Below are 27,404 nucleotides of genomic sequence, written 5' to 3'. Positions count from 1 at the left end.
CTGACTGACCTTGCTGAAACCTTTGCCAGCCTCAGAAGGTATGATATCAAGCTCAATCCGTCAAAGTGCACGTTTGGAGTTCCGGGCGGAAAATTACTCGGTTTCCTCATTTCCGAACGAGGGATCGATGCTAACCCAGAGAAAGTGGGTGCTATACTCCGAATGAAACGCCCTGTGCGTGTGCATGATGTCCAGAAGCTTACTGGTTGCTTGGCCACCCTAAGTCGATTCATTTCTCGCCTCGATGAAAAGGTGTTGCCTCTTTACCGACTGATGAAGAAATCAGATAAGTTCGAGTGGACCCCAGAAGCTGATGCAGCATTTGCAGAGCTAAAAGCCCTGCTTTCCACCCAGTCGGTGCTTGCTGCTCCAATCAGCAAAGAACCTTTACTGCTTTATATAGCAGCCACTAGACAAGTCATCAGTACAGTACTTACGGTCGAGCAGGAAGAAGAAGGAAAAGCTTATAAAGTTCAGCGCCCAGTTTATTATATTTTTGAAGTCCTGACTCCGTCAAAGCAGAGATACCCGAACTATCAGAAGCTCGTCTATGGGATTTACATGACCACGAAGAAGGTTGCACACTATTTCTCTAATCACTCTGTTACAGTCGTCAACGACGCTCCATTGTCAGAGATTCTGCACAACAGAGATGCAACTGGTCGAGTGGCAAAATGGGCGATTGAACTCCTTCCCTTGGATATTAAGTTTGAGGCAAAGAAAGCTATCAAGTCCCAAGCAATAGCAGATTTCCTCGCTGAGTGGATCGAACAGCAACTGCCGACTCAAGTTCACTCGGAGCACTGGACCATGTTCTTTGACGGATCCAAAATGTTGAATGGTTATGGTGCTGGGGTAATACTGGTATCCCCCCGAGGAGACAGGCTCAGATATATCCTCCAGATTCACTTTGATTCCTCCAACAATGAAGCAGAATATGAAGCACTCCTGTATGGGTTGCGCATGGCCATCTCACTCGGCGTCCGTCGCCTCATGGTCTACGGCGACTCAGATTTGGTAGTCAACCAAGTGATGAAGGAGTGGGACGTCAGAAGCCCAGCCATGACTGGTTACTGCAACGCGGTGAGGAAGCTGGAAAAGAAGTTTGAGGGGTTAGAGCTCCATTACATACCCCGACTGAAAAATCAAGCAGCTGATGACTTCGCAAAGATAGGTTGCAAGAGAGAAGCCATTCCCAGCAATGTGTTTTTGGAGCATATTCACACACCGACAGTTCAAGAAGATCCTTTTACTGAAGAACCCCCGCAGCCTAAGAGCGCCACAGACCCGACTGAAGTTGAGGTCCCAGCCATGGTCGATCTGATCATGGAGGTTCTGGCCATTACCCCCGACTGGGCAGTGCCCTACATTGCATACATCCTCAGGAAATAACTCCCAGAGGGTGAGGAAGAGGCTCGACAGATCGTCTGTCGATCCAAGGCCTTTACTGTAATAAGAGGGCAACTGTTTAGGGAAAGCGTGACTGGAGTCGGTCAAAAATGCATAACACCAGAAGAAGGTCGAATGATCCTCGATGACATTCACTCGGGGACCTGTGGTCACCATGCATCCTCTCGGGCAATCGTGGTTAAAGCATACCGAGCTGGATTCTATTGGCCACGAGCAAATGATATGGCGAAAGATATAGTCGACAGATGTGAAGGCTGCCAGTTTTACTCTGACATGTCTCACAAGCCAGCGTCAGCCCTGAAGACCATCCCCCTCGTCTGGCCCTTTGCTGTTTGGGGACTGGATATGGTTGGACCACTGAGAACTGGCAGGAGCGGCTTCACTCATGTGCTCATTGCAGTCGACAAGTTTACCAATGGATCGAATCTAAACCTATCAAGAACCTTAAGGCCAGCACCACTGTCAGTTTTATCAGAGAATTGACATTCAGATATGGAGTTCCACACAGCATCATCACGGACAACGGGTCAGACTTCGATTCTGATGAGTTTACAGCTTTCTGCGCTTCTCAAGGCACACGAGTCAACTATGCTTCAGTCGCTCACCCGCAGTCGAACGGACAAGCAGAAAGAGCCAATGGCCTAATTCTCAAAGGACTGAAACCCCGACTAATGCGTGATCTCAAACACGCAGCAGGCGCTTGGGTTGATGAACTTCCGTCAGTTCTGTGGGGTTTAAGGACAACTCCTAATCGGTCGACCGGGCAAACTCCTTTCTTCTTAGTCTATGGAGCCGAAGCTATTCTGCCAAGTGACCTGCTCCACAACGCACCCCGAGTCGAGCTCTTCTCCGAAGAGGAAGCAGAGCAGGCCCGGCAAGATTCAGTCGATCTCTTAGAGGAGGAAAGAGAGATGGCCTTGATCCGGTCGACCATTTATCAGCAAGACTTGCGTCGATTCCACGCCAGAAATGTGAGGGGTCGAGCCTTTCAAGGAGACCTGGTTCTTCGAGTGGATCAACAGAAACCACACAAGCTCGCCCCGGCTTGGGAAGGCCCCTTCATGATCACCAACTTTCTCCACAACGGAGCATACCATCTTTACAGAGTTGAGCATCAGAAAGATGATTAGCTGCAGTCCAGTACTCGCCTAAGTTCTCTCACTCGGAGACTTAGCTGCAGTCGGTACTCGCCTAAGTTTGAAAAAATCCTACCGAGTGGAGAGCAATCCTCCCACTCGGGGGCTTAGCTGCAGTCCAGTACTCGCCTAAGTTCTCTCACTCGGAGACTTAGCTGCAGTCCAGTACTCGCCTAAGTTTGAAAAAATCCTACCGAGTGTAGAGAAATCCTCCCACTCGGGGGCTTAGCTGCAGTCCAGTACTCGCCTAAGTTCTCTCACTCAGGAGACTTAGCGGCAGTCTAGTACTCGCCTAAGTTTGAAAAAATCCCTACCGAGTTGGAGAGCAATCTCCCACTCGGGGGGCTTAGCTGCAGTCCAGTACTCGCCTAAGTTCTCTCACTAGGATGCTTAGCTGCAGTCCAGTACTCGCCTAAGTTTGAAAAAATCCTACCGAGTGGAGAGCAATCCTCCCACTCAGGGGCTTTAGCTGCAGTCCAGTACTTCGCCTAAGTTTCTCTCACTCGGAAGACTTAGCTGCAGTCCAGTACTTCGCCTAAGTTTGAAAAATCCTACGAGTGGAGAGCAATCCTCCACTAGGGGCTTAGCTGCAGTCCAGCACTCGCCTAAGTTCTCTCACTAGGAGGCTTAGCGGCAGTCCAGTACTCGAAGTTTGAAAAAATCCCTACGCGGAGAGTCCTCCCACTCGGTACTCGCCTAAGTTTGAAAAATCCTACCGAGTGGAGAGCAATCCTCCCACTCGGGCTTAGCTGCAGTCCAGCACTCGCCTAAGTTCTCTCACTCGGAGGCTTAGCTGCAGTCCAATACTTGCCTAAGTTTGAAAAAATCCTACCGAGTGGAGAGCAATCCTCCCACTCGGGGGCTTAGCTGCAGTCCAGCACTCGCCTAAGTTCTCTCACTAGGAGACTTAGCTGTGAGGTGCAGGTCGACTGCAACCTTCTCTTCGGAGCTACGACACAAGTACAACGTACGCTCCATCCCTATCCGCAAGGATGATGAGGTGCGGGTCGACTGCAACCTTCTCCTTCGGAGCTACGGCACAAGTACAACATGCGCTCCATCCCTATCCGCAAGGATGACGAAGCGCAGGTCGACTGGAGCCACCACTTCAAAGCTGCATCTCCAGCGCAAAGACTATTCCGAGTAGTGAACAAAGTTCATTCGAAGGCAAAACGCAAGCACATTCGGAGATAAACCAAATTTGGATAAATCCTAAAGTTCCAAGCAGAAAATCAAAAGTATTCGGGCATCAAGCCCAAAGGAGTTTAACGGTTACAGCAATCACTCGGCATTCCGAGGCAAATTTAAAGCAGATTCAAGTCTCATAAGTTTGTTCACTCGGCAAGAGGAGGGCTGGTAGGCTCCACGAATGAGTCCAGGTCGATCCCATCAGTGATCCGAGTAGCGGCAGCAATGAAAGTCTCCATGAAGGACTGAAATTCATGCTTTTTGGTGTTAGCGACTTTGATCGCAGCCAGCTTGTCTTCACGAGCCTCCTTGCAATGGACTCGCACCAAGGACAGTGCCATGTCAGCACCACACCAGGCGGAGGACTTCTTTCATTCTTGCACTCGGTCGGGGATCTCGTTCAGTCGAGCCATCAGGGATTCCAGGTCATTTTGAAGCATCGCCCTCGGCTAAAGCGATGAGTCGATTCGGGAGACTACCTCCTTCAGGCGCACGAGGTAGCTTGTGGCGCTGGCGATACGGGACTCTAGTCGGAGCACGTTCATTGCAGTTTCATCGCAAACTGGAGAAGCAATAGGGTCCAGACCTCTCTCGACCTTTCCAGTTTCCTCGTCGAAGTCTTGGCAGAATTCTGCAGCCAAAAATTAGTGAGTCGACCGAGCAGGATCCGATCGCAAGCATCAACACAGTCGGTTTAAAAGAAATACCTTCCAGCGTGAGATAGAGCTTCTTGGCAAGAGTCCTCAGATAAGCTTCCGTGTCATTCCTCTTGCGGATCGCGGACTCTAGCTTTTCATTCAGGGCAACCTTGTCCTTCTTCAGACTAGTCACTTCACAGTTAGCTTCATCGAGGCAAGATTTCAGTTTGTTCACCTCCCCTTCCAGCGTCCCGACTGAAGCAAGCTTCTGGTGTGCGAGAGCAGTTTTATCTTGGGTTGCTTTTTGCGCGGCGGCGAGGTCCGAGTCCTTCTTCTCCAGAGCCAACTTCATTTTCTCTACAAAAGAAGCAATCGAATCAAACAAGGGATCAAAGAAATATATTGAAAGTCAGTCGACAGCCAGTTACCTTCCATACCAGCAGCTTCGTCTTGAGCTTTCTTCAGATTCTGCTAGGCCAATTCCAAGTCGTGAGTTGCCTCTGCTTCTCCTCAAGTTCAGCAAACTTGGAAATAAGAGCACAAGACTTCTGTAGAGGGCAAAAGACGGGTCAGTCGATAAGACCAAAGGTTGTTTACTTCTGAGTGAATAAAACCTAAAGAAGTTCGCTTAGACCCCAGCCGACTGCACACAGTCGACTGAGGTCTCGGGGGCTACACCAAGCGGGTGCACTTGGCGTGCCCCCGCTGATTAAGATCCAACTCGACCGGTCCGCCCGGACCAAGTAAAAAAAAGTTGTTCGGACCACAGTCGACTGCGGTCTCGGGGACTACACCCAGTAGGTGCACTTAGCATGCCCCCACCGGTTCAGATCCTACTCGACTGGTCCGCCTGAGTCGAGTGGAAGAAAAGAAAAGGAAAGGAAGGTAGAACACAGACCCCAGTCGACTGCCAGCAGTCGACCGCGGTCTCGGGGACTACACCCAGTGGGTGCACTTAGCGTGCCCCCACCGGTTCCGATCCCACTCGCCCAGACCGAGTGGAAGAACGCAACTACCAAAGACAACAAAACACCCAGTGGGTGCTCTGATTCGACGCAAACAACAGGAGATTGTGTAGAAGAAAATTTTTTGGGTAGCATATCCTCATAGAACAAGAGCAGTCGGAAAGTCTACTTACCTGGACATTGGCCCGAAGAGCAGCGCTGGTGTCGTAGGCAGCCTGGCTATTCTCATGCACCGTCTTCACCCGCTCCATCATCACGTCAACCTGTCAGATGGCTTCCGCAGCCGCTTCCGACTGGTTGTCCAGGACGGGGTAGCTGGTGAAAAAGAGAGCAGACGACCCAGGTGTGGCAGCTTGGAGCTCCGTGGCGTGGAGTTGGACGACTAAGGGAATCACCGGTGCAGTCGACGGTGCGGGGTGCTCACTCGACAAGGGTGCAGCAAAGGTTACAGAGGCACTGCCCGCGTCTTCAGGTTGACGGACGGGTGGTGTTGTTGTTGGCCCTTGCCGAGACATCTTGCCAGCTGCTACCTTCTTGCTCTTCCTGGGCTTAAGAGCCACATGTTCATCGTCATCTGGAAGATCGATGACGTTGGGTGGAGCTGCAAGACAGATCATTCCACCCCAAGTGAACCACTAGAATGCAATCGACCAAGGAATCAAGAACAAGATCATAAGAGTTTCTACCTGGGTTAGAGGTAACCGCGTCTTCCATCTCCTCGTCTCGGTACTGGAGGGAAGAGGTTCCTGACGTAGCAGCACTGCAAAGACCCGCATCCAGTCGGTTACGCTCTGTTATTCGAGTCGACGAAAAGAACAAGTCAGATGATTACCCGGAGATAGTAGGGACGGTCACTTTGATCCTGGGCAAAGCCTTTGGCAGTTTGAAGGAGGTGGCTTTCGGTGCTTTTGGCGCTGGAGGCGGCACAACTTTGGGCTGCTTCGGAGCCTTCTCAATCGGCGTTGGGGAAGACGTCCTGGGACGCTTCGAAGACTGCCCAATCGGCGCGGACACCAGGCCCGGAGCGCTCGCCGGGTCGTGAGCGTGTTTCGATCTCCTCTCCCTGCGAGGAGGCGAGTCGACCTCTTCGTCATCAGTCGATTCGTCGCTCTCCTCGTCCTCCTCGGCATCCAAGTACCCTTCGCCGCTCTCATCCCCGCTCGCTCCTTCCTCGACGTCTTGCTCCTGTACTCCGTTGGGCATTGAGTACATGTCGATGAGGGCCTGAAAAGAAAACGATCAAAAGAAATTTAGTCGACCATCAACAAGATGTCACACAGTGAATCGGAAAGATACTTGATAGAACAGAATCATACCTGCTCCGGCTGACGCGAGTGGTCGAATGGAATCACCCTCCTAGACCCCCGAGGGTTGTCTTTGTTGCTGGTGATCCCCATCAGCCACTTCTCCAAGGTGTCCTCGCTGACGTCCTCCGGGTGGATCCGAGTGGAATCCTCGAGCCCAGAGTACATCCACATTGGATGATCACGTGCCTGAAGCGATTGGATGCGTCGACGGAGAAAGACCTCTAGTAGGTCCATCCCGGTCACCCCGTCGCGGACGAGTTGGACGACCCGCTCAACCAGCACCTTGACCTGCACCTTCTCTTCTGGAACCACCTTCAGGGGGCAGGCTTCTCCACTCGAGCCAAAGAAAAGGGAGGAAGTCTAGTCGACTGACCCAGGGTCGGCTGGTCCTTGCAATAAAACCAAGTCGACTGCCAGCCCCGGACCGAGTCGGGAAGGATCATTGCTGGGAAGGTGCTCTTGCTCCTCATCTGGATCCCCAGGCCCCCGCACATCTGGATCACTTGCGTCCTCTCATCACTCGGATTGGCCTTTTTGACCGACTGGGAGCGGCAGGTGAAGATGTGTTTGAAAAGACCCCAGTGCGGTTGACAGCCCAAGAAATTTTCACACATTGAAACGAAAGCAGCCAGATAGACTATGGTGTTTGGAGTGAAATGGTGGAGCTGAGCCCCAAAGAAGTTCAAAAAGCCCCGGAAGAAAGGATGGGGAGGCAGTGAGAATCCGCGATCTACGTGGGTGGCGAGGAGAACGCACTCACCCTTCCTTGGCTACGGCTCGGTCTCGTTCCCCGGGAGCCGTGCCGAATTATGGGGGATCAGTCCCTCCTCCACCAGGTCGTCGAGGTCGTCCTGGCTGATCGTCGAGCGGATCCAGTCGCCCTGGATCTAGCCCGGCGGCAGGCCAGATCTCGACGAGGATCCGCCCCAGCTGGTCCGCTTTCCCTTCGCCTTCGCGGTCACCTTCTTCGCGCGCTCCAGCGCCACCGTCTTCTCTTTCCCCATGGCGACGGATCGAGCTCGAGCGAGGGTCCGGCGATGAGAGCAGAAGCGAGCGTGGCGGAGAGGTCGGAGGAAGAAGAAAAGAGAATGGGAGCGCACGGGGCAGAGGCCTGGTCCGGTGCCTTTTATAAGGTCGTTCCCCAAGTGACTGACTAGTGGACCCAGACAATCTAAACAAATCCCGCAACAGTCACGCGTGCAGTACATGGCGAAAAAGGTGGTGCAGAGATCGAGGAGACTTGCCTAATCCGTCCCGATTACCACGGTCTCACCCGTCTGGCGCGCTTCCCGAAATTCGAATCCCGCGAAATCCGTGGAGAGCAGAGCAACTTGTCAGACTGAAGACAAATGCCCTCTACATTATCATTCAGAATTCTATCGTGAAAATTCACTCGACAAAAACCAAAAATGGGCCAAGGCGACTGAAAAAGGAGTCGACCTCGTCTCCTCAATTCATTGTTTCAGAACAAGATATACTCATAGCACAAAGAATGAGTTGAAAGTGTTCCCAACTCCTTCCTTACTCAAACCCTGATCCATTTGGGGGCTAATGATGAAGGTATGTACCTAGGGTAGGGTCATGGATTTGTCCATCATACCCTCCCCAAGGACATCTCTACAAAGAATCAGAAGCAGTCGAAGAGAAACCATCATCCACTCGACCATGAAGATGTGTTCACTCGACCACCTAGAAGACACTCGACCACCAGAAGATGAGAAGCCCTTCACTCCGCAACGGTCGGGGTTTAAACCATAGCGTTATGGACATTTATAGCACTTTACTTCGGACGTTACCAGTAACGCTCCTCCTTTATGAACATTGAACCCTGTGTAACGGAGGGGAGCTGGGGTCCTGGCGCACTCTATATAAGCCACCCCTCCTCTGGGACAGGGTTCACACTTTCTGTAATTCACACGCATATATCCAGTCGACCGCCTCCGGGCTCCGAGACGTAGGGTTGTTACTTCCTCTGAGAAGGGCCTGAACTCGTAAAACTCGCGTGTACAACTTCTCCATAGCTAGGATCTTGCCTCTACATTCCTACCCCCTATTCTACTGGCAGTCTTAGAACCACGACAATGCGTGATTAGTTCTTTGTAGACCTTCGGGTCCGTAGTTAGTAGCTAGATGGCTTCCTCTCTCTCGCTGAATTCTCAATACAATGGTCTCTTAGAGACCCATATGATGTAACTCCTTTTGCGGTGTGTTTGTTGGGATCGGATGAACTTTGAGTTTATGATCAGATCTATCTTTTTATATCCATGAAAGTTATTTGAGTTTATTTGATCTCTTATATGCATGATTGCTTATAGCCTCGTATTTCTTCTCCAATATTTGGGTTTTGTTTGGCCAACTTGATCTATTTGTCTTGCAATGGGAAGAGGTGCTTTGTAGTGGGTTCAATCTTACGGTGCTTGATCCCAGTGACAAAAGGGGAACTGACACATATGTATCATTACTACTAAGGATAAAACAATGGGATCTATCTCTACATAGATAGATCTTGTCTACATCATGTTGTCGTTCTTATTGCATTACTTCGTTTCTCCATGAACTTAATACACTAGATGCATGCTGGATAGCGGTCGATGTGTGGAGTAATAGTAGTAGATGCAGGCAGGAGTCGGTCTACTAATCTTGGACGTGATGCCTATATAATGATCATTGCCTGGATATTATCATGATTATTTGAAATTCTATCAATTGCCCAATAGTAATTTGTTTACCAACTGTTTGATATTTTTCTCAAGAGAAGCCACTAGTGAAACCTACGGCCCCCGGGTCTCTTTATCATATATTTGGCTTTGCGATCTATTTTTCTTTTGCTTTTATTTTCATATCTATTAAACCAAAAATACAAAAATATCTTGCTGCATTTTATTTATTTATTTTATTTGGTGTTCGATCTATCAATCTAGTATAATTTATCTCATGTCTGTTTGCCAACTTGAGGCGCCGTTACCCGAAAGGGATTGACAACCCCTTTAACACATCGGGTTGCAAGTAGTTGTTATTTGTGTGCAAGTGTTGTTTACGTTGTGTTGCTTGGTTCTCCTACTGGTTCGATAACCTTGGTTTCATTACTGAGGGAAATACCTACCGCTATTGTGATGCATCATCCCTTCCTCTTTGGGAAAATACTGACGTAGTCCTAGCAGACATCACGTGCATGGCTGGCGGGACCTGTAAGGCGGGGGCGGGCGGGCATGCATGCATGGGGGAGGCAACGGGCGCGGAGGACTGCGAGTCCAGGTGGTTGCGTGGCGCGAGCGGAGTGGGCGGGGTGGGGTAGGTGGGATACAGCGCGGAAAATCCGAGGAGGGGGCATGGGACAGGGTGGTTGGGATCTTCTGTGGCGACCGCGGGTGGTGCGTAGGGAAAACAGAATTCATCAAAAACTACATGACGAGAGGTGTGATAACTTTACGGGTGGAGAGATCGAAGCACCTGTAGCCTTTCTGCTCGCGTGGGTAGCCAATGAAGATTCATCTAGTGGAGCGTGGCGAGAGTTTGTGCGGGGCGGTGGCAGAGAGGTTAGGGAAACAAAGGCACCCAAACGCGCGAAGGTGATCGTATGTAGGGTTTTCACCGTAAAGAAGAAAGTGTGGGATAAAGTGGTGGATGGCACGGGAAGGGCGAATGTTGAGATGGCTGTTGGCAGTGTGGAGAGCTTCAACCTAGAATGGCTGAGGGTGATGTGCTTGGAAGAGCAGGGTGCGGACCACGTCATTGGTTGTACGGATATGGCACTCCGCTTTGCCGTTTTGTGGGAAGGTATGTGGGCACGTAAGGCGAAAGGAAATACCATTAGTGGAGAAGAACTCTCGGAGTTGGGTGGTGAGGAACTCACTGCCATTGTCACACTGCAAGCATTGCAATAAAACATGAAATTGAGTGAGGACAAAAGAAAAGAAACGTTGTAACGTGGCGCATGTGTCGGATTTGGCACAGAGTGGAAAGACCCAAGAATAATGTGTGTAATCATCCAAAATAATAAGATAGTACTTGTAGCCCGAAAAACTAATGATCGGTGAGGTCCACAAATCGCAATGCAAGAGTTGAAATGGCACGGTGGTATAAGAGGTAGAGGTAGGAAACGGAAGTCATGTGTGCTTGCCCAATTGGCAAGCGGTACAAAGTGGCGACAAGGAAGCTTTATTACATCTTGGTGGAACATCAAAGGGAAAATAAAACTAATGTAGAGGAGTCCGGATTGCCGAGCCGCTTATGCCAAAGATCCGATGAGGTGGTAGTGAAGGCCACGAGAGGGGTGTCGCCGTGGTTGCCGAAGAAGCGGTAGAGGTCGCCGGAGCTATTGCACCTCAGAAGGACCGCCTTGGTTTGAAGGTCCTTCACAGAAAAGCCGAGGGGGTCAAACTCCACGGAACATAAATTATCGCGAGTGAATTTGTGTGGACGAAAATGAGATTTTGAATAATATTAGGTGAAAGTAATATATGAGTAAGATAGAAGGGTCGAGGAGGGAGGCGAGTGTTACCAACGGCATCCACCAGAAGACGAGCCCCATTGCCAACAATAATATGATGAGTATTATGCGCTAATAAAGGATGAGACTCGTCGAGGATACCTGGGTTCCCAGTGACATCGGATGATGCGCCCGTGTCCATAATCCACTCGGCTTGAGCAGGGAAGGCCGCCCCGTAGCTTGGCGCAGAGTGGAACATCGCCGAGGCGTCCCATGAGTACGGCGTGGAGTAGGGCACGGGCGGAGCAGAAGGCTGCATCACGGGGTAGGCGTGCGTGGGCGCACCAGGGCGGGGGCCGAGGACGCCGGCCGAGTTCGGCGGGATCCAAGGAGCACGCGGTGGGGGGAAGGGCATGCCCATGGGCGCGAAATACCCCAGCCAGGGTTGCTGGGTGGCCCAGCCACCGTGGGAGCGTCACCGCGACCACGGCCACGGCCACGCCCCCGCGGCCACCACCACGGTTTCTGCCACGAGCAGCACGGTCAGCACCGCGGCCAACTCCACCACCGCCAGGAGGGCCGCGGTCACCCCCGCCTTGAGCAGAACGATAGCCGCGATCGCCACCGCGGCCGCCGTTGCGGTCACCACCACGATTGTTGCCGGAGTGGACAGCAAGGATCTGCGCGCCCTCGGCGCGCGCCCGCTTGTCGAGGGCGAGCTCGGCTAGCACCAGACGGGACCGAGCTTGGGCGAAGGTGGGCAGCGGGACGGTGGACTGGATGATCGCCGCTTGGAGCTCGAATTTCTTGCCGAGACCGTCCGACATCTGCAAGGTAAGGGTACGGTCGGTGACCTGTTCCCGAACATCAGCGAGGGCCGCAGCGAGGCCTTGGAGGCGGTGGAAATAGTCATTGATCGACTGGTCCCCGCGCACGGCCGCCCGGAACTCCTGGCCAAGGTGCATCACAAGCTCTGCCTCGTTCTCTAGGAAGTACTCGTGGAGGCGCCGCCAGATGGTGTAGGCGGTGGAGCCCGCCGGTGCGACGACGTCGAGAAGATCGCCGGCGATGGTGGCAAAAAACCACAGGACGATTGTGTTGTCGTCATCACGCCAGCGCGGGTTTGAGAGGGGTGCAGCGGCACCGTCGCGGATGTGGTCGTCGGCGTGGAAGCGGACGAAGATGAGATTGATCATTGAAGTAGTTTCTCCAGCGGATGAAGTTAGCGCCGTCGAGAGAGAGTTTGAAATCGACTATGTGGGAGATACTGGATGGGAGGGGTTCAGCCGGAGCAAAGGTCACTGCGACGGCGAGAGGATGGTGGTAAGGGGACTGGTGGTGAGGGGCAGGTTGCCGGACGAAGGAAGGTCAGGGGTGGGCGCTGCGCGCGGAGCCGGGGGAGAAGCAGCGGCCGCCGCTTCCGCAGCAGCGAGGTCGGCAGCCAAGAAGGTTGTGACGCCGCCGGTGTTGTCGGCATCGGTCGGCGGAGGGGAGGTAGGGCTAGTCTACATGGGTAGGGAAGGAAGAACCAGCTCTGATTACCAAGAAGAATGGCGTAACCCTGTGCGCACTGTATTACTCACAGAAAGAAGATACATATACAGAGAAGGCAACCTCCGATCCCTACATGCAAGATCGTGGAGAGGAGGTGTCGTGAAGCTAGCCAGCTACACCGTCAGGACTAGGTCCTGCCATTACACCCGTGGATAACTCATACACATATACATGATAATGATACAACTCAACATGTTCATCAAACGTACATACTATATAGATCATCAAACGGAGCATATTCATCAAACGGACATACTATATAGATCATCAAACGGACATACAAATGCTACATAGATCATGATCATCAAACAGACATGAAATGGATATAATTCACATAAACGATCATCAAACGGGCATAATTCACATAAACGATCATCAAAAATGTCCACAAAGACAAATTCTAACTAGATCAGTAATAATGAAAATATACACCGAATCAACGGGCATAATTCACATAAATGATCACCAAAAGATGTCCACAAGCACAAATTCTAACTAGATTAGTAAAACTAAAATATAAAGACATCAACGGGCATAATTCACATAAACGATCACCAAAACATAATTTACATAAACGATCACCAAAAGATCACCACAGTTTAGCTGACGGACAAATTCTAACTAGATTAGTAATAATGAAAGTTAAAGACGAAGAGAGCGCTGACGGACAAATTCTAACTAGATTAGTAATAATGAAAGTCAAGATGAAGAGAGCGCCGAGCTTCATCACTTTCACGCTAGCCCTTTCATCTGGGTAGGCGTCCAGAAAAGGACGATGAAGCCTTTCATCCTCCGAACGATGCGGTCATGTGGGGTCCTGCTTTGGCTTGACGACTCTCATTGTGTGCTTTTGGTTGAGCTTGGCGACTCGCCACGCGGGCACAAATCCAGGCCCTGCTGGAGCACCTTTGTGTTCTTCCTCCAGAGCCGGTGGGCACAGCTCCAAGCCTAGCTGGAGCACTTTTGCGTTCTTCCTCCAAAGCCGGCTTGCGTTCTTTCTCCACAGCCGGCGGACGTCCATCTTTGTCGTCATAAGTGAATGGCGGCAAACCCACGCTAGGAGCCGCTCCTCCTTGTTCGGCATCCCACCGTGCGACAGCCTCCGATGTGGTGGCGGCTGACTCCATTGCCAGACGCCTCTCGCGGTGGGCAGCGCGCCTTCGATTCAGGCGTGCGTGTCCTCGGCATTGGTAGAGCGGCCACTAAAACCCTTCGCTGCCCTGCCGGACACTAGTAGGAAAAAGCCTTAGTAGTGGCGTTCCACAAACGTGGTTACTGGCGCGGAAGCCAAACGCTAGTAGTATAGCGCCAAGGACATACACCGGTAACATGAGGTGTCGCAGTAGAGCCAGAACTGCCGCCCTTGTCCCCTCGCGACCATTGAAACGTGATGCGGAGGGCCAGCTTGTCCTTGTCGCCAGCCGCGTACGAATGCATCCCAGTCATCATCGTTGGAGTGGCTGCCGATGCCGGACATAAAAGTCATTACCAGACACCTCATAGTCCACGGACATCTCATACAGCTGAGCGAATAATGTCAAAGCCTAAATAAATCAGGTAATATGATAATACGTGGGCATTGATATCAAATCTAAGACTTTGGGCTAGTTTCGCTGCGATGAAAATCTAAAAACCATAGTACGTATGTAATCTTTGTTTAATCTAAGACATGCTTAGTTTGCACACCTGATTGGGATGCCGTAATCTTTCGTCTATTTTACCACAGATATTTTACTCGAGATGTGCGCCATATTCCTTTTCTTGCACTTAGACCTGTCAATATGTGATACTGTTTAAGTTCAAAAAAAAAATGTCATACTGTTTCGTCTATTTTCAAACAAGAAGCCTTCACTCTGGAACGTGGAGTAATTGAGCTTGGGCTCAAATGAGCTCTTTATCTAGGCCCTTCAAAAGTACATCAGGATCTGTGCCATTTGTTTATACTCCTGGCGGTGGGTTGTTAAAAAATGCGGACTGTAGCGTAATACGTATAGGACAGGCGCGTGTGGTGGGCCTCGTTTTGACGGGAGCTGGGACGTCGTTTGTCGCTGACGACTTGGGCCGAGGATCAGATAGCGCGTAGACGTCAGATCCGTGGCCCAGGAAGTTTGCTTTCCGTTCCGTGTGTGGGCTCGGGCGGTAATTGAATGGGTCGTCCGGTACCTTCGACAGCACACAGTTGACCTAACTTTGGGAGCTCTCGCGGATTCCGGCGGCGACGGCGGCAGCAGCGACCAGCATGGCAGCCGTAATCCTTCCCCGCACTGCCTCTTCGTTCTGTACGCAGCGTAAGTAGTCGTTCTAAATGGATTTCGTTTTGCCTGCCTCAGATCCACTTTGCTTGAGGAGGTCGGTGAGTGTTTGGTGTCCGCCCCGGTGGTGGCGGAGCCCATAGCGGTCGGTACGGTAGTGGAGCTTGAGGTGGCGTCGCAAAAGATGCTGGATCAGGCGCAACCGGAGCCGGAGGGTCCGGCTTTCACAGCGAAGGCACAAATCTTGCCGTGCAGTGAAGCGGCGGCGGAGAGGAAAGACAGTTCTCCACCCAGTTCGGAGCTGTCAACTGGGAAGATGAACCCCCGAGCGCCTGGATGGAATAAGAGGTCAGTAGTGGTTTTCATCGTGTAGTTACCCAGGCATATGCAGTTCAATTATTCATTCTAGCTGGGTCTGTGGGCACTTAAATTCACGTCTGGCAGACAACATTTCGGTGTTTCCACTCGATGGAACCTAGCTGCATTAATGAGTTCTTTGATGTACCTCTGAGTGTTTAGATGCATAGTTGTATGTCAAAAGTTTACTAGGGATTCAAAGCTTGACACTGGAACAAGAACAGAAAATTGCAGGTGGTGTGTTCCAGTGCTTGCTAGTTGTCAAGTTCAAATGCTTCCAGATGAAGAAAGCAGAGAGTTGATTTATTGAACTTGCAGTATTCAGTGTTGCTGACCCTCTTGCATTTTTGCTTTGATCTGGGGGTTGCATGCCTAGAAGAATAGTTGCCAGTGCTAGCAATGTAATTGCACTTGTTCAGGGTTCGCTGACTCCCTGGTAGTTAGAGAAATGACAGTTAGGCGGTTTTTCATCATTGAGATAAATAGTACTCCCTCCATAAACTAATATAAGAGTGTTTAGATTGTGATCTAAACGCTCTTATATTAGTTTATGGAGGGAGTATAAGTGTAACGGCATGTAGTTAACTGGGTGCGAAAAATTTCAGTGGATAAAATAGCTAACATTAGACTAAGGAGGCAGTTTAAAGTCTGGTTGCTGTTGCAACCATACAGAATGTACAGTGGTGGCATTAATATTTTTAATTTCTCGTTCGAACGCTGTGTTTCCTTAATGTTGCAAAAATAAAGCTATACATGGATGATGGTCTGTAGGTTGAGGACCGTTGCTGCAGCTCCAAGCCGCCCACCTTGCCCAAACCGCACCAGTGCATTTGAGAAGGCCGTTCGTAGCTATGCCGAAAACCCAACTGAGAATGTAATAACCCCAACTGTCGGCACATCGTTCGACTCAGTTGGGGAGGCATACGACTTTTACAATCTGTATTCATGGGAAAAGGGCTTTGGTATTCGATACGGTAAGAGCCGACTGAATGTTGAGAGGACGAAGTGCATGCAGGAAATAGTATGTGGTTGCTCGGTGAGTATGAAATTTTTGCTTTTTTTGCTGGGGCTACTGACAGAGCAGAGTTGCTTACATTGACTGAATTTCCGGAAATTTATGCAGGGGAAAGCTGGTGTGGAGAACACAAGCTCATGTCGTTGCCAATGCCTTGCTCTGATAAGGCTGCTATGAGCAGAGGATAATGGCTGGTATATCGCAGATACATTGGCGGGCGGATGCCATTTGTTTCTGAGTATGTTTTGATCATGCTGTTTGTGCTGAAAAATGTAGGACCAATGCATCAGAGGCAAGTGGCGAATGCAACAACTGCTGTGTCAAGGCATAATGCCATTGATGCAGGTCCCCCGGGCTTCGGGCGTAGCACGGCCACATCTGTTGGTGTGCAACAGACAGAAGGTATGGTGAGTGTTCACTGAATGAAAACAGGGATCTCCTGAACAAACTAATTAAAATGGAACTGTTGGGCTTGGCAGGAGATGAAAATGAAATGGGGAATATCTTGCAAGAGATCACAGAAATGCAAGCTACTGCTGTAGATGGGGGGAGAAGACATGTAATTTCATCGTGCAAAAATATAACGATTGGCATGGAGTGTGCTAGAGCCAGGAATGTCACTGTGAAACATGAGAACGATGAGGATAGCTGTAGACAGCCTCGTGTGCTAGACATTGACGGGGAGTGTGCGAGGCAGCTCCAGAAAGAGCTGGACGAGGAATGTAAGTAACTTATTTTTTTTCCAAGACTGGAGATATATTTATGTTGTACATAGCGTAGTCAAAAAACAAATAGAGGTTAAATTAACGACTAAGCCATATGTATTTACTGCAGATGTGATTGAGGAAGCAAGCCGTCAAGCAAACCGACTAAAATCAATGATTACCCCGGGAGTGGTTGTGTGCGTGGTGGACACTGATAGCAGCAAAGATGCTGAATTCGAAGAAAGGTCTGATCATGAGAATGACTGGCTGGTGGAGATTGATAGGAGACTAAAGGAGCAAGAAGATAAAGACGCTGAACTGGCAAAGAAACGTCAGGAAGAGGCAGAAAGGGAATCAAAGGAGCAGCAGGCGAAAGATGAAGAGCTTGCAAGTAAGTGTCAGCAAGAGATTGAACAGAAGGCAATGGAGCAGTTGGCAAATGATGATCAGGTTGCATGTATGTATCAGAAGATGTATGACCAGAATGGTGAGTGGGATACAAATACAAGTAGATGTTTTTTTGTAGAAATGATGGCCATGTTGCGGGTAGCTAATGCCTTTGTGTCTTTTGTGTAGCCACTGACGAGCAAATCAAGGTGGCGACCACACATCATGGTCAGGGAACAGGGGCAGGTGGTCATAGAGCATCAGGTACATTTGTGGAAAAAATTCAATTCGTATTGAGAGAATGATTTCACATTCACAAGTGTGTGTGATGAATTTTCTTGCTTTGTAGACGTGGGAGTTCAGACGAGGTTGGACAATTTTTTCCACTGTCGGACTGGTCTGGCAGACAACGAACCACTGAAGGTATTGTTGTGGGATGAGTAGAAGTAGCATATGACTGGCTAAACAAGGATGCTAAACATGTTTGATTTGCAGGACGGAGATGTGTCATTCGGAAGAAATGTAAGTGCAGCAAGAAATCAAGAAAGGGGAGGGCTAAACAACGAGGTTCTCAAATATTGTTCAGACGATCTGTCCAACAGAAAGCTCTGAATCAGATGACAGCAGCACAGATGACAGGAACATTGCTTACCACATAGTACGTAGACCGATCCGTTTGTCAATTTTGTGTACATGTTTCATATATATGTGTGTGTGACAATAAAGCATTGCAAAAATCTTCAGGAGTTGCCAACATCGAGACGAAATACTATGCCAGTGAGGTGTGGGTGGGTGGCAGCAGATGTGGGGCGAGTTGCTGCGCCTGCTGCAGAGGTCGCAAATGTTTCCGTAGTCAATAATCCTGGTCAATAATAATCCTGGTCAGTGCACATGCTTACCTTGCTGACTTTTTTACCATGATTTCTATTCATATATGCACTGAAATATGAAAAAATGGTTTGGGTGCAGAACATTCAACTGGTCCAGTGACTCCTGGAGTTGCCATGCAAGCAGAAGCATCGGAGGTTCCACAGACTATTGGCACACTTCATCGGCATGACGACAGGCGCGGTTACACTTTCCAGAGGACAACAAGTGAGCTATGTTTGAGGTTTAGTTTCTGCAGCAACTGGAGGTCGAGCATGCCACCAAAGCCGATGCTTGCCACAAGGAATCGCTTGAACTCATTGAATGTCCGAATAACCTCAACAGCATGCTTGACAGATATACGAGATGTTGGTGCTGGACAGCAGCCTGTGGCATCATTCTCCGCTGAATCATCACTATTTATGTTGCTAGGAATCTGTAGGTTGGCATCGCCCGTATCCCCTTCACAGCTATCTTCATCGGACATGTTGGGTCTGCAACATGATCAGAGAAATTAAACCTGATATACAGTCCCTAACCAATGGAGTCACATGATGCAATGCACGTATATCTAAAATGGATTGAAACTGATAGTAGATGATGGTTTTCAATAACTGTATAGGTGAACCCAACAAAATATGGAATCTCTAGTATCGTAGTGACTGTAGATGATGGTTCTGGAATCTGAATCTAATTAAACTCTGAAACCTATATTTTCTTATACACTCAAGCTAGAAACTGAATGTAGAGATGTATTGACTGCATCTGAAGCGTGAATGAAAAAGTAATTATAAGTTATGGCCATCCGTCTTGGTTTGAAATGATTTCTATGGAGCGAACTAGGCATATGTGGCTGCCAAATCTACCAACTCCTAATGAGGATCTGGCTGATCCAACCGGTGACTAAAAGGGTGAACACTAGAAGAGCGGCATGGGCAGCACGGGACACGGTGATTACCAGAGAACCTCAAACACTCTGAGCAGTACGTTAATTTACATATCCATGCTGGCATACAAATGACCTGACAAAAATGCGTCGGGATGGTCGAGTTGAACACAAAAGCGAGCAGTAGAAACTAGACCGGAGGCACTTAGTGGAATAATCAAACTAAAAAACAGTGGACTTAACTAGACGACTCCTCCATACTACATGGATCATTGACCACTAAACTAGCTGCTTCAGCATGGCGACGACGAGGATGAAGTTGGTTCCGGCCAGGAGCAGCGCCGTACGCTGGCTGTCAGTGAAGCAGCATTGAGGCGCCGCGGGGCAACAGGGGACTGCTGCAGCGGTGGCTGGTTGCTTACATGGGCAGGCTGAATCTCCGCCTGTCCGCCGTCGTCGAAGTTGTGCTCTCGCCTTAGTCTCTGCTGGAGAGGACCGGACGGCGGGACGGGTGGACGGCAAGGGAGTGATGCAGCCTGCAGCACATACGGCTGCAACAGGCCATGACGAGTCAGCTCCGGCAGGTACGTCTCGGTGGATCTCATGAACCGGCATAGCCCAGCCTGCGTGGATCCTAAGTTCAGCACCGGATTGGGAGTGGCAGATCTAAAAGTGATTTTTTTTTGAGGACTTAAAAGTGATTGTTCATCATGGAAGACGGGCACTTACATCTTTCCTGACGCACTTGTAGTACCGAGTTCCGCCGCGAGAGACGAAGGTGACCACCTTAAGCATTTGGGGCAAGCAAACAGTGGCAGCACTTCGTCTGGCTGTGATGAAGAAGAAGAAGCAGCCATGGTCGCCAAGGAGAGGATAAGGGTGAGGAGCGGGGCGTAGATGAATCTTCGAGAGCAAGGGGTGGTGCTGGCGACGCAGTGCAGAAACATTAAAATATCCCTAGAGGGCACCGTTTGGGAAGATAACGGATGAGCCGTGGACCACGACGCAAAGATTCATCTGAGCCGCCTCGCACGGGATGACGGACGTCCAAATGAATGCGGTAGGTAAGTGGGCCATACTCTGTGAAAAAGCAGACATACTATAGAGAATACGGACTAAAAAACAATCCCTGATGCGAATCTTAGCGCGAAAGAACGGTTGTGATAACAGGTGCATCTGAGCTCGAGCTCATAATAGCACTTTCGTTCACTCTGCTTCAATCGATAGTTCTGGACTCAACTTCAGTTAAAAACAACAGTTTTGCTAAAGCACATCTAAATATGCTCTAAGTATTGCACATCTATTTCAAAAAAAAATCCTATGTCATTAATTTTACGCTAAGATTCATGCAAGCATTTTCTTTTGTTTTTTTTTCTTTTTCTTTCTAGCTTGATTGAATCACTTAGATGTGCCCTAGATAAACCTGTCTGAAGACAAGACAATCATTTCAGAGCCAAAGAAGGGTCATGTGGTCGAATCTGGTTCCTCAATGGACTCTGGTCATCCGTTTGGCATTTTACTGCATAGGCTAGGGGTAGGTAGATCCAGCAACAAAATTCCCTAGCAACCGCAAAAAAAAAGAAAAAAAATCCCTAGCGTAATATGGATATCACTACTAATCAGATACAAGTAGGTTTTACCCCGCAAAAAAAGATACAAGTAGGTTTTGGCATGCGATACGCTGGCTACAATGTACAACATTCAGAACTCTGCCCGAAGCACAGCTGGTGTGCGAAGAAAACCGGTCACGAAAGCGCGCGGTGTCAAAATCCGTAGGCAACAGAGTAGGCCAAGCAGCCTACTGAATTTCAGTCGCCCCGTTTTCATTTTGACAGAAAGACTATAAGGGAGGCCCCTACGGTATAATTGGTGCAACGAACCCAAATTGCAATCACTATGCCTTGAATCTGGGTGGGTGGGAAGGCATCAACCCCTTTCTAGCACTAGGCTATGACTCAGTCTGCTTCCTCGCCCCATTTCTCCTTGGGTATCTCACCAGAGTCAGTGATCAGCACCTTCTTCCTCGGCTTGCCGTTGTAAGTGCCTGCGCCCCCTTCAATGGCGTAGACATAATCCATTCCCTGAATCACCCTGCCAAAGACCACATGCTCCCCATCCAACCTGCAGCGCTTGCCATTTCAGAAGTCGTAGATTGGTCAATGTTAAGTTGAGTGCAGACATATGGTGTAATCGAGCTTACCAGCCTGTCTTGATTGTGGTTATGTAGAATTGGGATCCGTTGGAATCAGTTCCGGAATTTGCCATAGCAACAACACCTGCAAGATCACAAGGTAACTCCAATTTCAGAAACAGGGTATTCACATTACGAGGTATTTAAAACAAGGCAGAACATGCCGAAAGAATATTGAAGAACAAACACCACGTAACTTAGTGTAGTGATGCACACAATCATACACACACCCACTTCCAGCTCTATTTTCAGTACTCATCTATGCCAGAATGTACCTTTTAAGTTTAACACTGAGAAACCCCACTAGGTGTATTTTGCGTACTTTCAATTGTGTAATGTAGTGGTCAATCTTGCCATATGAGGGCTGAAAAATTAGGAGCAAACGGGATTTTGCAGGCGTACTAGTGCATTAGTACACCCAAAGGTGCTCGTGGACATTACATGTGGCCCTCAAGGATCAAGGTTTTACACTACTGTCTCATTGGAACTTGCTTCGTCGCCAGATGTAGTGTTTACCAGCTTCAGTGATGCACCAAGGCCCCAGTTCAATCTGCTTGGTCGGCTTGAGGCTGAGAAGACAGTTGCCTCAGCTAAGGAGACAGCATTTCCTTTTTCTCTGGTACGTTTGCTTTAATGCTAAAAGTGTGAGGGAGCTCTGTAGATAATATTTATCTGAGTCTCTGAGACAATCTCAAACAAATAGTTCAGAGCCTCATGCAATACGCTAGCACTTACGGAGGACAGACGAAATAATAAAGATAGCCTATGTAGGAACTTCGCCAGTGGCGGTCACAAAATAGATGGTAGTTGTCTTCATCTCTACTCCTAAAAAGGAATCAGTTGGTCGTGATGTTGTGTCTGACATCTATCGATTTCGACCGTCAGATCTACATCCAACATATGCCAAGCCAGCTGTGGCACTTTTACAGAGAGACACCCGCCACTCCGCTCCATGCTTTTGCACAAAACCCCTCCTTCACTCTCGTGCAGCCCCATCACTCCACCTCCAGCCAGCCATGGAGCTCCGCTCTGGCGGTGGCCACCGCCGGCGTCGTCCACTCCCGACGCCTCACATGCCTCCTCTCCCCTGCAGCCTCCCAACCCTCACATCCCTCCACCACCACCACGGCCCGCCATCCCTTCTCCAAACCATCTCCTCCACCTCCTTCTACATCTCCTCCCACGCCATCCACGGCGCATCTCCTGCCCCCTCATCTATCCTAGCAGTCCCATCGCCCACCATCACCACCACGCCCCCTCCTCCTTGCTGTACCCTCCCCCCTACCCGTGTATGAGCCCGCCTTCGCTAGCTACGGCCATGGTCACCGTTTCCATAGTTGCTTAGACGATGGCAGCACATCATGGAAGTTAATCGATTTGGCGGCCTTCCACCCCTAACGGCAGCCGGCTCTCAAGATCCTCGCCCATCCACGTACAGATTGCCTTGCTTCAACGATGCTGGTCACTGTATGAATACTAGCTGCTCGATAAATGCCAGAGTATGTATACTGCCTTGTATGTGTGGTATAAGCCTCATTCAGTTGGTAGATGCAATTTTCATGTGATTTTGTTATAAAATTACTGCATATGTTATGGATTAGTTATTTCAAAAGATATAATCTTCTTGCTCACATTGTGCGAGGCAACATCCTGATGATGGGAGATTGAATTCATGCTCTTAAAAATTATCAACTTATTATAACTTCTTTCAAAGAAATTATTAACATTCCCATGTATATGCGCATATGCACGTCAAAAATTGGTCCCTTGAATTGAAGTTGCTTGTGAGATTTTGCAAAAGCTACTAATATCAGCTATTCTGCTCGTATTACAATTTCTCCAAAGATATTGATTTTTCATTGTACTGGACTCTCCTGTTAATTAAACTTCACAGAAAAGTCGGTCTCAATGGTGCAGAGGAAAGGAGAAGGGAATTCAGTATGGAGAATAGGAGGGAGGACAGATCCGGAAGCACCAAGATAAATAAGTGAGCTTCGCATTAGCTCATAGTCCCAGAGGAGGACAACGCCCAGGCTACCCATCCGGGGAAAGTATCGGGTGCTCCCAACCTTGGGGTACTCCCGGTGCTCCAATGTAAAAAAAAAACATTTTTAAATGTTTCAAAAAATTCCGGAAAAAATGTGAATGTTCACAATGAATGTGACTAAAACCCCTAAAAATTTCAGGTCCAAAATTGAAACGCAAATTGAGAAACAAAAATGTGAAATCTAGCATGAATAGTGTAAAAAAAAAGCAACACTGACACTATTCACATCTGGATTCAAGGCTGGGAGGACCCGATACTTTCCCTACCCATCCGTTCATTCCTGCCAACCTTGTTCTACCCAACTCCCTGGGTAGGTTAGCTTTGTGTAAGCCTGGCCAATCTTTCTCCGCCTCGTACCTCTCTGATCCGTTCATGCTTGCTTAGGTCCTAGGTTGCATCTTTATCTGTGTTTTCATTAGAGCGCAGAAAAAACATCATTTGTACTTTAGATCTTGTTTTGCTGCACTTTAGCTTGGAGAGCACTTGTCCTTATCGTTGTTATTTTTTCTTAGAGTTGCTACAGCAGTTGGTACACGAATTAGTTGATTATATAAGGCAACATTGTTGTATTTTTCATAAAGAACCGATTACATATCATTCTATTCTCCATTTTCCAAGTTCTTCCTCCATTTACCCGATTCATTAAGATATAATTCGTGTGTGTGAAAATACTAAATTAATTTGGATTTAGGTGAAGTGAACAATGGGAGGATGGTGGAGACCTTGGAGCTGGAGAAAAGACATCGCATATTGTGGCCATCATTTATTGTTGATTTGTTGAGTTAGACATGACATGGTTTATTTTGTACATTATCCTGCCTTTGTTTCAAAACTATGTTGGGGTCACAATTCCCAGGCATACGGGCCTACATTTGAGAAACTCTCTCAACCTTGCATAGCTAATATCAAAAGAATGATATACAAGCTGGAGCAATTACATTATTAAGGTTAGAAACAATCTATTCAGAACTGATTATTGGATATGTGCATGTTTGAATTTCGCATGTACATTATGGTGAGGCACCTATTTTCAGTACAAACAGATCTTTTAGTTCCTTTTTTTAGTGAATTGTACCTGCATGGTGACTTTTGTGATAATACTTTCATGTTTATATGTGTATTTCTTAATAGCTTCATCTTTATTGTGTTGTTTCCATTGTATTCGATTGTTACTGATTTCCCTGTATTGGATTGTTGCACCTATTTCTCTGTATTACCGTCTCGGCAGTATGACTAAGACATGAGTGCCACACATGCTATTGTAACACCTTCATTGACAAAACAATAGTTAGCACTTATGTGCTTATATGCATCAATGGCCTGGGGAGAATTGTTAAGGTTTGTAACAGTCTGACGAATTCAAGTACGAACAGAACAATAGTTAGAACACATGCTACTGTGATGAATTCAAGTACGGGACCTTGGCGAGAATGAACAACATAAAAGTGTGTGGCGCTAACAGTGCAGCATGCAAAAAGAAGTCAAACTCCTTTAACCCTCACACGTAGTTATTATGCAAATCATTTGTTTTCTTTCTTGTAAATATTGTACTAACTGATTCATGATCTGACTTATTTTAACACAACTGCATGGTTATAAGTTTGAAATTCGAAGCGTGGGTGTGGGAGAATTGGGGGATTGTGAGACGGATGTGCCATCGACTATTAATCACGAGCTTGCAATGGGGAGGTCGGCATAGTCGATGCAGGAAAAAGAATGGGGATTTAACGGTAAAAGCTGACAATGTTGTTTGATGTGCACGAGAATCCTTAAAGCATATGTCTAACATGATTAGTGTTGAACCAGTGAAAATATATGGCCCCGCGGCAACACATGGGCAATTAATTAGTAGAACATAAGTGTGTTACTAAGTTGGTATATAACTAAAGGCAAAGTTAAAACTGAACCGAAAAAAAGGAATCCCTGGTTGCACATCTGACCTGGATGTGTATGTTTCACACTGAAATTCTCATCTGGGAAGGTGCCTCCATATATAGATTCGCTTGCTTTCCCATCACCTCTAACTATGTCACCACCCTGAATCATGAAACCTGGGATGATTCGATGAAATGGTGTTCCTTTATAGTGAAGAGGTTTACCCTTGGGCCCATCACCCTTTTCACCTGCAATAATGAACAAAGTACAATATGAAAAATCACCTCAAGGAAATCAAGTAAGACAGCATGCAAACAATTCAAGGAAGAACAATACCTGTACAAAGGGCTCTAAAATTTTCTGCAAAATGCAGGAATAAAAAATATCAGTACCGAAAATAAACTTCATAAGTGAAAGATAGTATTCCTATATATTACTAAACTGTTCCTTTGGCAAGATATTTGAAAGGTGGAAGATATTTAGGATAGTTCATCTGTTGACGCCTCTTTTTCATTATTAACAACCACAGACATCTTAACAAAATGAATGGAAAGTTGCAAACAAGCAGACAAGGTTGGGGTGTAGGCATGCATCTACACATCAGTCTTCCTCCACTAAACTACTGAGAACAATGACCATCCAATCAATTTCCAGTTTTCGCCATTTTATAGTATCTAACAAGGAGCACAAGACCTCAGCATAAATAACTTTTTTGTACGAAAGATTTTATTTCACAACAGGATAACCATGCAATCTTTGACTAGGTCGTTACCCCCAAAGAGTTATATGCTTCAATAGGAAAATATAAGCATGAGTAGAAAGAGAGACAGAGGGTGTGAAAATACCAACTGTCTTTGGCACAACTTCCCCATAAAGACCAATGACAATTCTACCTGTAACAACAGGCCAGACAAGAATTAGGGCAGCCAGAAAATGGTTGTTAAGAATATGTGCTGTTACAATGCAAAGTACAGCGCGACATCAGAAGAAAAATGATGTTATGAAAGAAGGATATACCTATATTTTGGCCATCAATTTCCACGTCCAGGTATACCCTGTGAGTAACTGCTGGTAACTGAACATATGCAGCCCTCTGTCCAACATGAAAAGGAAAAAAATGGTAAATGTTCTGTAATCCTGAATCATCAGTTCATCACCTGGCTAGTCACTGCTAGCAACAAGGCAGTCGCGGTAGTCATGAAAAGGAAAAATGTCCGCATCACGAAGCCGCTACCAACAAGGCAATGAATGGACTAGGTACAGACATGCACATTGAGAATGGAGCAGGAAGATCCAGTCCGATTCCGCCTTATCGACACTCCCTACGAGACTGAACTACCAAGCACGGAACGGCCGCACCAGATTCAGGCCTGTTTCTAAGGCACAACCGGACCAGACCAACCAACCATTGGAAGCTCCCGGAATGGGGAAGTGCGCGAGCCGTACCTGGCTACGGAGGTAGGAGGAGAAGGCGAGGTAGAGCACGAGGCAGGCGAGGAACCCGACGGCCGCCTTCCGCAGCATCGCGAACCCCGAGGTGGCCGGGGGCTTATCTCATCAAAAATCGTCGCGAGTCCGGCGCGAATCTGCTCGCGGTTTCGGGGGATTCGCGGCGGAGGCGAGATCGGCGACGGAGCAGAGAGACGCCCTCCTCCGTTTCGGTACAACAGGCCTGATTTCTGGGGCGCGACTATGTCTCGCGTTAAGCGAGACAAACTTCCGCCTCGCAGTCGACCGAGCGTATGGGCCGGCGCATTAAACGGAACTCCAGTGCCTCGTTTTTGTTTCTGTTGTTCTACTTTTTGATTTTTTTACCTTTTTTTACGATTCCAAATATTCTAAAGATATATATTACAAAAATATACTTTACATAATGTTTTGAAAAACATTAATCAGGCATTTGAAAAATGTTAAACGTCTACAGAAAAGTTGACCATGTATTAAAAAATGATAATTTTTTTATAAAGTATATAAAAATGTTAATCAAGCATTTGGAAAAAATGTTGAAAAAGTATCACAAAACTGTTAATAAAGCATTTGGAAAATATTAAATGTGTATAAAAAACGTTGACCACATATTAAAAAAATGATGAACAAGTATTTGAAACAAATGTCGAAAAGTATTGGAAGAAATGTTAATCAAGCATGTGAAAAATGTTAAACATGTATAGAAAAAATGTTGAACATGTATTTAAA

General features: G+C 48.0%; 4 protein-coding genes across 8 annotated transcripts; 1 reads left to right on the top strand and 3 right to left on the bottom strand.

Annotated features, from left to right (window-relative positions):
- Positions 1 to 10,659: 10,659 nt before the first annotated feature.
- Positions 10,660 to 12,633, bottom strand: LOC125556464. The gene is made up of 2 exons (XM_048719194.1): positions 11,236 to 12,633; positions 10,660 to 10,997 (listed from the first exon to the last, which is right to left on the bottom strand). The coding sequence occupies exons 1-2, from the start codon at positions 12,267 to 12,269 to the stop codon at positions 10,970 to 10,972; spliced, it is 1,062 nt and encodes a 353-aa protein (XP_048575151.1). The 5' UTR covers positions 12,270 to 12,633; the 3' UTR covers positions 10,660 to 10,969.
- Positions 12,634 to 14,723: 2,090 nt separating this feature from the next.
- On the top strand, positions 14,724 to 18,735 carry LOC125510166 (vicilin-like seed storage protein At2g18540). 3 transcript variants are annotated; one of them, XM_048675262.1, is made up of 12 exons: positions 14,724 to 14,875; positions 14,958 to 15,227; positions 16,008 to 16,272; positions 16,360 to 16,445; positions 16,528 to 16,653; positions 16,731 to 16,973; positions 17,086 to 17,442; positions 17,532 to 17,606; positions 17,692 to 17,765; positions 17,838 to 18,000; positions 18,087 to 18,223; positions 18,312 to 18,735. In XM_048675262.1, exons 4-10 carry the CDS (start codon positions 16,439 to 16,441, stop codon positions 17,952 to 17,954), a joined length of 999 nt encoding a protein of 332 aa, XP_048531219.1. In that variant the 5' UTR covers positions 14,724 to 14,875; positions 14,958 to 15,227; positions 16,008 to 16,272; positions 16,360 to 16,438; the 3' UTR covers positions 17,955 to 18,000; positions 18,087 to 18,223; positions 18,312 to 18,735. The 3 variants fall into 3 exon arrangements, with proteins under 3 accessions (XP_048531219.1, XP_048531220.1, XP_048531222.1); XM_048675263.1 differs by having other exon boundaries at positions 14,784 to 15,227; XM_048675265.1 differs by lacking the exons at positions 14,724 to 14,875; positions 14,958 to 15,227; positions 16,008 to 16,272; positions 16,360 to 16,445 and having other exon boundaries at positions 16,528 to 16,658.
- LOC125510168 lies at positions 18,243 to 20,111 on the bottom strand. 3 transcript variants are annotated; one of them, XM_048675269.1, is made up of 3 exons: positions 19,825 to 20,104; positions 19,518 to 19,718; positions 18,243 to 18,703 (listed from the first exon to the last, which is right to left on the bottom strand). In XM_048675269.1, the coding sequence occupies exons 1-3, from the start codon at positions 19,888 to 19,890 to the stop codon at positions 18,686 to 18,688; spliced, it is 285 nt and encodes a 94-aa protein (XP_048531226.1). In that variant the 5' UTR covers positions 19,891 to 20,104; the 3' UTR covers positions 18,243 to 18,685. The 3 variants fall into 3 exon arrangements, with proteins under 3 accessions (XP_048531226.1, XP_048531224.1, XP_048531225.1); XM_048675267.1 differs by lacking the exon at positions 19,518 to 19,718 and having other exon boundaries at positions 19,825 to 20,111; XM_048675268.1 differs by lacking the exon at positions 18,243 to 18,703 and having other exon boundaries at positions 19,164 to 19,718; positions 19,825 to 20,102.
- Positions 20,112 to 20,704: 593 nt separating this feature from the next.
- Positions 20,705 to 26,909, bottom strand: LOC125510167 (peptidyl-prolyl cis-trans isomerase CYP21-1). Its single transcript, XM_048675266.1, has 7 exons — positions 26,655 to 26,909; positions 26,226 to 26,301; positions 26,054 to 26,101; positions 25,545 to 25,568; positions 25,274 to 25,456; positions 21,296 to 21,371; positions 20,705 to 21,216 (listed from the first exon to the last, which is right to left on the bottom strand). Exons 1-7 carry the CDS (start codon positions 26,730 to 26,732, stop codon positions 21,051 to 21,053), a joined length of 651 nt encoding a protein of 216 aa, XP_048531223.1. The 5' UTR covers positions 26,733 to 26,909; the 3' UTR covers positions 20,705 to 21,050.
- Between the last annotated feature and the right edge of the window lie 495 nt (positions 26,910 to 27,404).

The sequence above is a fragment of the Triticum urartu genome, chromosome 5 (genome assembly GCF_003073215.2).
Source record: "Triticum urartu cultivar G1812 chromosome 5, Tu2.1, whole genome shotgun sequence".
In the NCBI taxonomy this organism is placed as follows: Eukaryota; Viridiplantae; Streptophyta; class Magnoliopsida; order Poales; family Poaceae; genus Triticum; species Triticum urartu.
The sequence above is the reverse complement of the archived record's forward strand: the minus strand, read 5'-3'. Positions and strand labels throughout refer to the sequence as shown.

Excerpts from the sequence above, each read along its gene's own strand:
- LOC125556464 (XM_048719194.1), bottom strand. The coding sequence starts at position 12,269 with ATGATCAATCTCATCTTCGTCCGCTTCCACGCCGACGACCACATCCGC. Across the intron at positions 10,998-11,235 it reads CGATGTCACTGGGAACCCAG|GACCTTCAAACCAAGGCGGT; the intron begins GTATCCTCGACG and ends TTTTCTGTGAAG.
- LOC125510166 (XM_048675262.1), top strand. Across the intron at positions 16,654-16,730 it reads TGGTGTGCAACAGACAGAAG|GAGATGAAAATGAAATGGGG; the intron begins GTATGGTGAGTG and ends TGGGCTTGGCAG. Across the intron at positions 17,607-17,691 it reads AGGTGGTCATAGAGCATCAG|ACGTGGGAGTTCAGACGAGG; the intron begins GTACATTTGTGG and ends CTTGCTTTGTAG.
- LOC125510168 (XM_048675267.1), bottom strand. The coding sequence starts at position 20,042 with ATGTTTCTGCACTGCGTCGCCAGCACCACCCCTTGCTCTCGAAGATTC. Across the intron at positions 18,704-19,824 it reads ACAAGTGCGTCAGGAAAGAT|ACCCAACATGTCCGATGAAG; the intron begins GTAAGTGCCCGT and ends ATCATGTTGCAG.
- LOC125510167 (XM_048675266.1), bottom strand. The coding sequence starts at position 26,732 with ATGCTGCGGAAGGCGGCCGTCGGGTTCCTCGCCTGCCTCGTGCTCTAC. Across the intron at positions 25,457-25,544 it reads TTTTAGAGCCCTTTGTACAG|GTGAAAAGGGTGATGGGCCC; the intron begins GTATTGTTCTTC and ends TCATTATTGCAG. Across the intron at positions 21,372-25,273 it reads TGTGAAACATACACATCCAG|GTGTTGTTGCTATGGCAAAT; the intron begins GTCAGATGTGCA and ends GTGATCTTGCAG.